A 14,090-nucleotide genomic window follows, 5' to 3' on the forward strand; every position below is an offset into this window, starting at 1 on the left:
TTGTGTTATTCATACTGTTTTCTGCTTTTGTTTTCTAGGCCTTTTGCCATCAGCAGAGTCTTGTGACCACGGGAACGCTTTACTTTAGGAACAATGCCATATTTATAGAGACGATTACATTCTGCCTCTTTTTCACTGCATACTTTCTGTTTTTCTCTCTTTTTTGATATAGCATTTGCCTTAACACAAAAGTCAATGTAGATTTACTCCAAAAATAAAACAAACAACCAAGACTAAAAAGAATTGCATTACATAATCAATTGTATGTTTCTGCACAATATTGCAGTGTTTAGTGATTCTGTCTCACATCTCCAGTGTTCTAAATTCAGTTCTTGGCTCAGACCCAGTCTGCATGGAGTTTGTACTTTTCTTTGCATTTGGGAGGATTTTCTTTGTTTTTTGTTAGGTGCTGTCATCTCCTTTCACTTTCCAAAGACAGGTATGAAAGGCTGACAGGTGACTTTAAACTGACCCATCATGTATTGTAATTTGCCTGAACTCTTTTTGAATATATTTTATGTTATATAATGTGATATTTTAAAATATTTTCTATTATCATTTTGGTGACATTATCACAGTGTCATTTTGTTTTCTAGTTTTTGGATGTAGCCACTATTGTATTTTTTCATGATGAAAATTATGTCATTACCTTTGCTGTTCTGTAACATTATTATTTTTTGACATTCACAAACTGGGAGATGTAGTATAGTGCATCAGTGCTCCAGAACCCACAGACGAGATTAGAATTGAATTTTATTTTACCACATGATCGATGTACTGATGTAAGCAACAACAGAAATTTCAACATGCATGTTTAACTCTAGTGTGAAATCTAAGTGTTTTATTAATTACATAAAGCACCACCCTTCCAGAATCCTCCAGAACCATTATAAGTTAAGAGTACTACAAGAGTACCACTTTCTGTTGAGAAGTCTTTACACATCAGGAACAACAGTCAGTGTTACCTTTCATAACCTTAGGAAAAACCTGTTGCCTTTTCTTTCATTACAGCAAGCTTCTTTATCTAAAATAAAGTCACTTGGGTTCAGATGGAAAAAAAAAATTGACGCGATTCAATGAAAAGCATTGCCAAGTTGTAGCAAAACAAGTATTAAATAAAACAAAGTGGTTGAGGTTCAAGTTTCAGCACAAATGCCCAGGCGCTCTAAACCAATGTAAAAAGAAAGTCAGGGCTGTAAGCAAATGTTGGCTAAGTAATCTGCAATGTGATAGTTGTCATTGAAAGCCTCTCATGTTAGAATTGCTCTTCCTTTGGTTCAGCTGCTTTGTGCACTAGTGAGGAGAACTCATCAAAGGGGTGCATTTCCAGTCGATGCCTTGTGTTAGTATATACATCTAGTATGCCACTGTTAAAACAGATCCCTGTCTGGCCTGAAAAGCAACTCTAAAACAAACAATAAAAGGCAAAAAATTAAAGCCGAAAATCCAAAAAGACTGTTCTTCTTTTGCGGTGAGGATGGATGTAATATAGAAGGCACAGTCCTGCTCTGTAGCAAGCTTGCTTTTAAGTCTCCTATCTGATCAGGGTCAGTTGGAAATTGGCAGAACAATTAGGAATTCCTTGAAGTTCATCACTCAGCAGTGCCAACCTGATTGGGCTGAGGGCTTAAAGTTTCATTGTGTAGCTTCCGTCGCAGGCTGGTTTTACTGGCACAGCTAAAAATTCTGATCCCCTATGGCCTGTTGCCCATAGCCCTGATAAACTTTTTCTGTAATCGTCTTCTGTGGCTGACAGAAGAGGAAGGCTGAAATAATCCTTTTGGCATCCAGAGTAGCTCACATCCTGGGCCAAATTTGCAAGGCTCTGTCCAAAGGATGATCAGGGAGGCTTGTGTTGCTGACAAACCAGACAAAAACTTTCCAGTGATGTGAGCACAGGGCATCTAGCACTATTGAATCCTCTAAAAATAACCCAACCCCTTATGAATGAAATCAGGCCACCAGTTTAAATAAATACAACAAGAGGGTGCAATGCAGGAGGGGTGGAAAGGGGGGGGGGCAGTAAGTGAGAGGTGCAGACACACACACGATGAGCACACATACACAGTGAGAAGAAAAAAAAGCCTTACATCACCAGTTCGAGAAAGTTCAGTGACAGGGCGTAAAGCAGACAGAGTGGCACAGCTGGGTATATAAGCTGTCAAGGGACTCGGGAGCACAGACACAGCTGGCAGACACTAGTTGAAAGTTGTCAGCATTCTAGTCTCTCCTGCAGCAGTGAAGATGGACATTGCCATCCAGCATCCTTGGTTTCGTCGCTCTTTCTTTCCTTCCTTTTTCCCCAGTCGGATCTTTGACCAGAACTTTGGAGAACACCTTACAGAGAGCGAGATGTTCCCCTCTTTCTCTTCTATGTTCTGGCCCAACCTTCGCTCATCTGTTTTCCGCATGCCTAGTTGGATGGACACTGGACTATCAGAGGTGAGAGAGTCAGCCTTATATCTAATGCTGTTGATCTTCTCTAATAGGTTTAGTTGCTTGGCATAAAATTGTAAATACAAAATACTGCCTGACAGGCCAGCTATCATTCATTCAGTTTTCAGTTGAAATTATGTCTTTAATAGCTTGCATAATTACAGGAAGATTGAAAGTGTAAACAAGATTTTAATAGAGCAGTTGTCACAGGGATTGTTCACTTCACAGTTGATCTCCCCATCCATCTTTGAACTCACTAAATCTAGTTTTGGGGGCCTATTCTATAGCCTTGGGCATATGGTAGGAACCAATTCTAGATGAGATGCCAGTCCATTACAGGGTAAACATGCATACAAACTAACACTCCCACTCACAAAGGGACAAAATAAGTATCACCTTTTAACCTAATATGCATCAATTTAGGTTGTGGGATGAAAACTGAGTACCTGGACAATAAAAAAATAAGTATACTAACATGGATAGAATGAGCAAATGTCATACAGACAGAGATCAGGCTGAAATGATTCCTGTCAACCGGAGTTGTGAGGTAGTCATGCAACAGCAGTGCCATTCTCTCACTCTTCAAAATACATTATTACATGTTAATTAAGGATATACTTAATGTCAAGCCCCTATTAATGGAAAAATATAACAAGTGAAATATATGATAGCAACAAGTCAATTTCTATTTGAAATAGAATAGTAGTATTCTACTATTTTCATACTGTTACTGGGTGAAAGACAGTAATTAAAATGTACTCTTACTAATATTTTACTTTGAGCATTTACGAACATTGCATTTTCTGAGGTTCATGACCAATTGTGGGCTTCCTATCTATTTCTCCTCACTGGGTCAGTGTCTTGGGGCCAATGTTGCCTCGATGTGCAAATCACAACTGAACCATTGTTGGCTGCTCACGTATGTTTGCCCAAAGTGGGCCTACACTGGCCCAACGTAAGTTTGCTTGACTGAAAACATATACTGTATATACCATACCTTGCCATTGAGGTCAACTGCATTTCTCTTTTTCATTTTGCTGGTTTACACTTATATGTGCGGATGCCCATTTAGCGGCACAAATGACAGCTATGGCAGTGCAAGAGAAGTGGAAAAAAGGATAAACAGAAAATAACATAATTCTCTATTTTGGATGTTTTAATTTGTAAAATGAAATTGGTGCTGGGAAGCAAACTATGGAAAGTCAATTCTGCTGACAGTATAACCTCAGAGTTGCAACAGCAGTAAAATACAGTAATAACAACAAAACACAATAACGCCACAAATGATAATCTTAAACTTTTTCGGTATTAAAGAATCTTTTAGTATACAAATCTTTAGCCAGGCTCTGCCAGGAGTACCAAAGTAAAAGTTGACAGGGATGAAAGCACTTAGTCTGTTGTAGAGCTTGTTGAGTTGCTCTCAATACTCCAGCTGTTATCTTGTGCAAATGCTGTCAAAGCCTGCAGATGTTTTGAGAGTGAAAGATTACAGTGGTCCACACTTCAGAAGTTCCAGGTTTGAGCAGGTCAGCAGTTGTGCTACCCCAGGATGCAACAGTTGTAGGGTCTGAAATGCCAGGATGTGGTAACACTTTTTATAATTTTATGATAATAGTTTTTTTCCTGTAACAAAATAATTAGTGTTTAACAAGGCCCTTTGCTCCATCTGCTGGGAACAGAAAACTCCTTGGTATTTATCTCAGCAAAGCCCAAGAAATACCTTTCTCGCAGACTGATAAAGAATAATAATAAAAGCAAAAAACAAGAATGTATAATAAAGAAAATAAATCAAGCAATGTAATAAAATAATAATAATAACAATAAATAGAAAATACAGTAAGTATGCTGCATGAAAGAATAATATTCATACTCAGATTATATGATACAAAACCAATTTAATACACAGACACAGTGATGCATTGAATCTTAGTTGAACTTCATGCCTGCCTATATAGCTGTTCTCTTTCACTCCCACAAATGCACACAAAAGTGCACATACATGTACATGCATATACGTATTTATGGACTCTTTTACCTGTAGCAACATCTCCAATTTCACTGAAAAATACTTCTAAAACATGAATCTCTCATATTGCTATTTCCCCATTAGCTACAGTTGCCTGTCAACCAAGAGACCCTGGTTCATGTCCCCTGCATTCACCTTTCATTTAGGAAGGCATAGGCATAGCGTTTAAGGCTTTGGACTTCAAACCGTGAGGCGGTGGGTTTGAATCCCACCACTGACACTGTGTGACCCAGAACAAATCACTTCACTTGGCTTTGCTCCAATTGAAAAAAAAACAAAAAAGAAATATAACCACTGGTATTTCAAACGTTGTAAGTTGCTTTGGAAAAAAGTGTCAGCCAAATAAATAAATGTAAATGTACTGTTTAGTACATTTTCTGGAAAACTTGTAGTCAGTTTAGTTATACGTGCATATGAACACACACTTTAAAACAATAACAAAGAGGGCAATCTGCTAAACATGGAATATAGGCTGCCTATTGAATTCCATCTGTATATACGTTACATTGACTGCAAATTCTACATTGGACCCACAATGTGTGCCTTATGATTGACCATCATTATGGCTAGTCTTTGTGCCTGCCTATCATCAGATTTTCTCAGACAGGCTGCCAACTATTGAAGAAAGCAGGATGGAAAAACACACAGAACTAAATGCACTAGAATTCTATCATGAAATAAACTGTTTATATATAATATATACTAGGGGGCTTCACCCCCTGATCGCTCCGCTTGCCAACCACCCTGCCTGCGCTATGCACCAGCAACTTTGTGTCTGCCGCACACGTATGTGGATTTCACTTTCACCAAACAACAACTTTCAATTCTCGTGGATGGGCCTCTTCATTGGGAAGAAACACTACTTTTCCCTGATGACAACACAAATTAGACAATCTACAAGTCTCTGACTTAAAGTTTAAAGCCAAAAAATATCTACATACTTCTGTCATATCACCTACTGTATGTCTATATATTCAATCTCTTTTCACTTTTACCTTTTTTACCAATATCGCATTGAATTTTGATTCCGTGTTTGGAATTACATCGTGACAATGCAAACGTATAACTGCCCGTGAGTGAATATCGTTTCTTTACCTCTACACGAACTGTGTCTGACAATACCATTCACACAAATGAGAAATGATTGAACCGTGTGTGTGGTTATGTGGGCAGGACTTTTCCAAATCTCTTTGCATAAGCTTTTGTCTCGCAGGGCTTGAAATTTTCTCTCGTGGGATTTCACTTCCACCAAACAACAAATCGTTTAATTCTTGTGGATATGCCTCTTCATTGGGAAGAAACACTACTTTTCCCTGATGGCAACACGAATTAGATGATATACAAGTCTCAGAATTAAAGTTTAAATCCAAACAATATATTCAATCTCTTTTCGCTGTTCTGTTATTTCACCGAATAATAATTTCCATTTGTTTGTGCTAATGCGATCTTTACTATCATTTTTTTGAGACTTTCGAATTTTCGTACTTCCCTAATCTCTAACCTGCTCTGCATGTGTACCGCGCAAACTTTTTTGAAATCTATATGACATTCGACTTTCTCATCTACTCTTTGTCTTTTATTTCCAGCCCTGGGCATGGATAATTCTCTTGGCACAAAGTCTTGTCTTGCAGGATGTGAAAGTGTCTCTCTGAGAAAATCACATCTCGTCTCCTTCCAAGATTTTTTTTATATTATATATATATATATATATATATATATATATATATATATATATATATATATATATAGAATTGAAAGCCTTGAATAATTCTGATTATAGTTCTTGCTCATTGTATAAATACATTACTTACACTTTAGAATTGGGCCATCAGTAAGTACGAAAATGCCCCAGAGTATTATAAGGGGAACACATTAGACCTTGGTTGTCATTCGCTTCCAATGACTACTCCCTATTCTTCAAGAAAATTAGGAGATAGCAGCAATCCACATAAAGAAGTGGTTGGTGGTCCTACTTTGCACAGTTTTAAGAAACACAGACAGCCCAGAGAGTTTCTTGGTGGACTTTCAAGAGACATTAGTTCTGAGTATTGCAGAAGTTTTAGATGCTATCAGAGGATACTGTGGCTTGTCCCCATTAGACTTTATAGGTCTACCCCACATTCTAAGATGTGGTAGTTTGCAAGGATTAAGAGTAGTCAGAAGTCTGGGGTAAAGGAGCAGAGGTATCATCCCACTTGATGAAGAAAGAATAATTAAAGGAACACTTTTTAATCAGAGTATAGCATCAATTCAATGAAACTTCTGGGATATTGATCTGGTCAGCTAAGTAGCAGAGGGGGTTGTTAATCAGTTTCAGCTGCTTTGGTGTTAATGAAATTAACAACAGGTGCACTAGAGGGGCAACAATGAGATGACCCCCAAAACAGGAATGGTTCTAACAGGTGGATGCCACTGACATTTTTCCCTCCCTTTTTTTTTCACCAGTTTTGCACTTGGCTATGATCAGTGTCACTACTGGTAGTATGAGGTGATACCCGGACCCTGCAGAGGTTGCACAGGTAGTCCAACTTCTCCAGGATGTCACATCAATACTTACCATTGCCAGAAGGTTTGCTGTGTCTCCAAGATTCCAGGAGACAGGCAGTTACTTTAGGAGAGCTGGACAGGTCTGTAGAAAGTCCTTAACCCATCAGCAGGACCGGTACCTGATCCTTTGGGCAAGGAGGAACATGATGAACACTGCCAGAGCCCTACAAAATGACCTCCAGCAGGCCACTGGTGTGAATATCTCTGACCAAACAATCAGAAAAGGACTTCATGAGGGTGGCCTGAGGGCCTGACATCCTATAGTGGGCCATGTGCTCAATGCACAGCACCGTGGAGCTTGATTGGCATTTGCCATAGAATACCAGAATTGGCAGGTCCACCAGTGGCACACTGTGCTTTTCAAAAATTGGAGCAGGTTCACCCTGAACACATGTAACAGACATGAAAGGGTTTGGGGAAGCCATGGAGAAAGTTATGCTGCCTGTAACATCGTTTTGCATGACCGGTTTGGTGGTGGATCAGTGATGGTCTGGGGAGGCATATCCATGGAGGGACACACAGACCTCTACAGGCTAGACAACGGCATCTTGACTGCCATTAGGTATCGGGTTGAAATCCTTGGACCCACTGACAGACTCTGCGCTGTTGCAGTGGGTTCTGGTTTCCTCCTGGTGCATGACAATGCCTGGCATCAGGTGGCGAGAGTATGCAGGCAGTGCCTGACCTAAATCCAATAGAACACCTCTGGGACATTATGTTTCGGTCCATCCGACGCATCCAGGTTGCACCTTAGACTGTGCAGGATCTCAGTGGTGCCCTGGTCCAGATCTGGGAGGAGATTTCCCAGGACACCATCCGTCGTCTCATTAGGAGCATGCACTAACATTGTCAGGCATGCATACAAGCACATGGGGGCCATACAAACTACTGAGTACGATTTTGAGTTACTGCAATGAAATTATAGCAAAATTGGACTAGCCTGCCACATCATTTTTTCACTTTGATTTTCAGGGTGTCTTTGAATTCAGCCCTCTGTAGGTTGATCGTTTTCATTTCCATCAAATGATGTGGCATCCTTTCATTCCTAATACATTACCCAGTCCATATCAGTATAAATACCCAGCATGTTTTTTTTCCCATTAAGATCTGATGTGTTTTCAAAGTGTTCCTTTAATTTTTTTGAGCAGTTTATATTAATATACTGCATATAATGCATGTATGTGTTTAGCTCCCTTGGATACACTGAGTTATGTTAGCTACAAATTTTTACATTTTCCAACCTCTGTCGGAGTCCAGTGGATTTTGCTTAGAGGGTGAGACCCTGTCTGCAGCCATATTAGACTCTGACTCCACCATGTGAATGGCTAAGAGAACAGCAATTCATAAAATAAAGGAGTGGTGCCTCATATTAAATACTCCAGCAAAACATGAGGCAATACACAATACAAATATTGTGACATGGTTCTGAGAATCCTACAGCCCTTGAAGTTAATTAAAAAATAATTTCTTCACGTAATGCTGTAACCTATGTTATATTAAATATATTAGCCATAATAAGAATGTCAGTGCAGAAAATGCTAATAGCTAATACAATAATATTGCTACAATACTTCCCTAGAATGAAAATATCAACATTTAAAGAAGTTAAAAGTAATCCACAAAAAAACTCAAGAATAGTCACCAACACTAGCCAATAACAAGCTCTTCATTTTCTAGGCACAGAAGAATTATTAAAGTCAGGTTGCTGGTTGTGGAATAAAAAGAGTCTTGGAAACAGACATAGTGACAAAGCTGAAGAGGCTTTTATTTGGAAAGAAGTGCAATGTTTGAAAAAATTTATAGAGCTTGTAAAAAATTTACTAATTGCCGTAGTCTATGTTTTCCTGTTCTGTAATTTTAACTTATGAATAGTCTGTGTGGTAGAGGGTGATAGCTACAAAGATTCTTAGAAGATTATTATTATTATTATTATTATTATTATATACAGATGAGACTGGAGAAAGACAGATTTACAGTGAATCTTGATGTGAAGCACTTCTCCCCAGAAGAACTGAAGGTCCATGTAAATGGAGACTATATTGAGATTCATGGAAAACATGAAGATCGACAGGTAAAAAAAAAACAATCTGCACAATGAGAGGCTTAGTTCTAAATCTTGCGAGATGCAGTGATGTAATACAATAAAAATGTTTAATGCAGTTAACGGATGGATGGAAGATACTTGTTTAGTACTGATGGGGGCACTCTACGTTGTTAAAGAATAATGGTCTTTTTTAATGTGCTTGTTACCAGCACATTGATTAGACTCTAGTGTCTGCTTTGAAAATTAAAAAAAAAAAACTCAGCTAATGTAAATGCACATTGTTTTACAGGACGAACATGGTTTCATCTCTCGAGAATTCCACAGGAAATATAAAATTCCAGCTGGTGTGGACCCCAACATTGTCACTTCAAACTTGTCTCCAGATGGTGTGCTGACCATCAGTGCTCCCAGGAAGCTGGCTGATGTGCCAGAACGCACCATACCTATCACCATCGATGACAAGCCAGCAGTTACTGGGCCCCAGAAGAAGTAAAAGCATCCTAAACCACTACCCTTGTCATCTGTCATTGCCATTCCTCTGTCCTAACTGACAGCTTCTGCAGTATACAGCAAAGGGAAGTGTGCACTGAAAATATGTAATCAAAAATAATTTTAACACTTCTTCAATTAAGGGGTAAAAATTGATATTAATCACACTCATACGGATGTGTTAAATACATTCCCGGCAGTCCAACATTAAAAAATTTAAAAGCACTCAATTATTGCCAATATCAGTCATTTTTATATGATTAATGGTAATATTGATAACATAAAAAATATCAGAGATTTGGATGTATGGATTTTATTCCCATCCTAGAAAATGCTAGCTGTCTTTGTCAATTCTCCCAGCAACTGCACTGTAAATAGCCTATAGCTACACCTGTGTTAGAGACATTTGCAACAGCCATGCTTGCAGGTGTCTCATTTTTTGTCTCTGTTTTTCTTTTTCTCTTTACTTTGACCTTTTCCTAAGTGTGTTGAAAACAATTTACAAGGGCATCAATCTTACTGTTTGTGTAAAAGGTTTAAAAGTCATGGGGTGCACTCACACAGCCTCAGGAGAAACATTTGCTTTGCTGCTGGATTGCCACAAATTTTATGGCTGAATTAGTTTCCCGGCTGATTAACATCTAGGGACTAAGAAGAGGGCAGGAGTGAACGTTACATGGAGCGGGCAGTTAGCCTTCACGCACAATGGATCTGTGTCTTGTAACACAAGCAAAGCTGCTTAAATGGCTACTTATTACCAGAAATTACTGAGAAGCGTTCTGTATGTGGTCTGACAGTATCAAATCTATTCCAGAATTAGCTGGAAGAAGTGATGTTTTTTTGCTATAACCAGCAAAAGACTATTCTAGAAGAATGTAAGTAGGGTTAAAGAGAAGAGACTTCCTAATTCCACTTCTTCTCAGAGAGGAGTGTCACCCAGGACTTTAATGTCATAATATACATGTAAACCCCATCTTTTTCTGTAAGATATAGATGCAGGTGAAAAGCCAAATAAAACAAAACATGAATCAGGCACTATAGAGAAATGTATTAGTAAAACAAAGTAGCCATGCTTTTTTGAATCAGATTTTGAGATATTTCATCCCCTGCCCAAACAAAATTCTAATTTCTGTTTTGTTGCAGACATGCTTATGTAAAAGGTAATTTTACATAGATTAAGGACCCTGGCAAGAGTGACTAAATTAAAAGATGTGCTGTGCAGGTGTTCAGCCTGTATACATTTAGCACATGAAACTGTATTATCTGAATCTTCATAGTTTATTGAAGGAAACTGAATTGCTCCATTAGAGAGCTGACATGTTTTTGTTTTTTTTTTGACAGGCAGGAGTCTCTTTTGATTTATTTATTTTTTTTATCTTCCTGTAACATCTTTGAAGGAAGAGAATGATTTACTCCTTATAACTAACAAAGAGCTGTCCTAGGACAAAGGTTGGGCTGACATTGACTTGGGTTGGAGGATGGAATTGTTTAATGCTTAGGGAGTCTTTCCCTTCTTTGCTGTATTACTATACATTCCTGACAATCTATAGAGGCCAACAGTATAATGCAATTAACCCATTAGTTCTTTAAATGTATAATAAAGTCATAAGTAAAAATGATGGTAGCCTGTCCTTATTTCATCACGCTGAACTCTCAAAAGCAAATGTATAAGTCATTAGGTGTGTAAATTAATGCATTCATTCATCATTGTATTTTCTCTATTTGTTTCAATTAATCATTCGGTCAAAATGGACAATGACAGCACACTTTACAAAACTAATAAGAAAATCAGATCATGTAACGTTCTCAAATTCATTTAATCTAAATAATGGATTTGGGGACCAAAGCCTATCCCAGCAGCAAAGGATGGTTTAAAAACACAGACTCAGTTACAGCTGTTGAAGTGGATGGATTTGATTGTGTATGGCAAGACAGAAACCCAGCTTCTGCTAAGCAGATGGGCAGTGGGGTCTGCCTTCACATTAACAAAAGGTGGTGCAAGAATATCACTGTAAAAGGCCACTGTACGCCGAATATTGAACTACTCACTGTCGGATGTCACCCATACTATTTACCACAAGAGTTTCATCAATTACAGTATTTGTGATAGTAGTTTACATTCCGCAGCATGATGATGTGGGAGCTGCAGCTGCAACAATTCATGAAACTGTTCAGAAACTAGAAATCAAATTACCTGGCTCTTTCAAACTTGTGATGGGTGATTTTAATTTATTGCAATTATTACCAAATTATCATCAGTATGTGAATATTAACACTAGAGGGGACAAAACTCTGGACAAGTGCTATGGAAACGTCACTAGCGCCTACATATCTCATCATAGAGCAGCCCTGGGTGCATCGGACCCTGTCATTGTTCACCTACTACCAAAGTACAAACAGAAAGTGAAACAAATAAAAACCAGTCATACGAAAAACACAAAATTGGTGCAAGGATAGTATAGTGGAACTTCAAGAATGCTTCTCCTGTACTGACTGGGATATGCTGACATCCTCACAGTCACTTAATAAGGCCACTTTCATTGTAAGTAAATATATGAAATTTTGTGAATCTATAATCATTAAAGAAAAAACTGTCAAGGTCTACCCCAGCAGTAAACTATGGATCACTAAAGGGGTTAAAGCAGTACAACTGGAAAAACAGCATGCTCATCAAGAAAATTTTACAGCAAAGTATTAACGGATTAATCAAATAAAATAAAAGGTGTACAGGGGAAAAAAATCAAGAAGTGGTTTAATGATAATCCAAAGCAGGTTTGGAAAGGCCTACAAACAATCACAGGACTGGGTTCTAAAAAGAAAGAGAACTTTCCAGTTGATAAAGACCAGATTTGAAAGAAGCGATTTCAGCACACAAAATGCTGAAGTAAAGGAGATGCTTTGTAAAAACACCAGGAATTCTGTTGTGATAGGGTTCAGTTTATCTGAAGTGGAGAAAAGCTAGCAGTGGGCTAAAACAAACAGGGCAGTGGGGCAAGTTAGCATAACAGGTCGGCTCTTAAGTTCTACTTTAAGCAGCTCTCGCCGTTTTTTTTATTTCCTTTTGAACTGGTCTCTGACCTGTGGCATTGTACCTAAGCTGTGGAAACAATCAGTCATTACCCGTTTCTAAAGTTTTCAGTCCAATCTGTGTGAATGACTTACAGACCAGTAACACTCACCTCTATTCCAATGAAATGCTTTGAACATTTGGTGAAAAACATTTTAATGACAGAGACAAAGTCTTTTCAAGATAACCACCAATTTGCTTACTGTGCAACCAGAAGTGCTGAAGATGCTCTGCTTGTTATCTTACATTAAATCTATACTTTTCTTGATCAGCCTGGTACATATGTCAGAGCACTATTTCTGGATTTTCCTTCAGCGTTTAATACCATACAGCCTCACATACTGATTGGAAAACTGAATAGTATGAATGTAAACCCATTTATCACATTATGTATTCAGGACTTTCTTTTAAATCGTTCACAGACAGTCAAGGTACAGGATGCTTTTTCAAAAGTCATTTATTTAAACACAGGAAGTCCGCAGGAGTGTGTCTTATTACCATTACTATTTCACTCTGTAAGCAAATGACCTGAGACAGAACAATGACCTATGCTCCATTATCAAATAGGCGGATGACATCATGCTCATAGGATACATATCTGGGGAGGATGAAAGCCACTATTTAAGTCAGGCAGACTGTATGGTAAACTGGTGTAATAAAAACTTTCTCACTCTGAATGTAAAAAAGATCAAAGAAATTATATTTGATTTCAAGAAACAGAAATCTGTATGTTCACCCATTGTTGTTTTGGGGAGGAGGTAAAAATAGTAAATGAATATAAATTGTTAGGAACTAACTTAGATAACAATCTTATTATTATGTATTATTATTATTATTATTATTATTAACTGGAATGCAAATAAAAAAAATCTCTAAATGCAATTAGAGTTTATTTCTCCTCTGTAAACTCAAACTATTTAAAGTAGACAAGGACCTTGTGTTGTCCTTTTATCGCAGTATGATCTAGTCTGTTATCATTTTCAGTTTTATTGCCTGGTTTAGTGGTCTAACAAACCGAAATTTTAAAAAGTTCCAGAAGATTACTAAGCATGCAGCCAAAGTTATTGGGACTGATGTAGATGATCTGGCAAAAGTGTGTCAAAGGACAATGCTAAAGAAACTAGAAATAATCTCAACTGACGACAGATATCCATTACATGTAGAACTTAACTTCAGTAAATCTGGAAGGATAGTCACTTTGAAAACCCACACAAATCGCTCTAGAAATTCCTTTCTTCCTAGTGCCATATGACTTTTTAATAAGTGTGGGGAACAGCCCGGACACAGACAGACAGACACCGATGTTTTATCACCCAACACACGTTTATTATACATCTCTATTTACAAGTGTACGCACAGCCCAGTGCTGCAGCACCAATCACCCTCAGTCCAGGCCCTTCCGATTCCTTTCTCTCTCTTGAGGTCCACCTCCACTACTCTCCTCCGAGCTCAGTCCTCTTCCACCCGAGTCCAGCAATCGA

General features: G+C 38.2%; 1 protein-coding gene across 1 annotated transcript; it reads left to right on the plus strand.

Annotated features, from left to right (window-relative positions):
- The first annotated feature begins 2,154 nt into the window (after nt 1-2,154).
- cryaba (crystallin, alpha B, a) lies at nt 2,155-11,148 on the plus strand. The gene is made up of 3 exons (XM_039763907.1): nt 2,155-2,442; nt 8,958-9,080; nt 9,343-11,148. The coding sequence occupies exons 1-3, from the start codon at nt 2,245-2,247 to the stop codon at nt 9,544-9,546; spliced, it is 525 nt and encodes a 174-aa protein (XP_039619841.1). The 5' UTR covers nt 2,155-2,244; the 3' UTR covers nt 9,547-11,148.
- Nucleotides 11,149-14,090: the final 2,942 nt, after the last annotated feature.

The sequence above is a fragment of the Polypterus senegalus genome, chromosome 9 (genome assembly GCF_016835505.1).
Source record: "Polypterus senegalus isolate Bchr_013 chromosome 9, ASM1683550v1, whole genome shotgun sequence".
NCBI lineage: Eukaryota > Metazoa > Chordata > Cladistia > Polypteriformes > Polypteridae > Polypterus > Polypterus senegalus.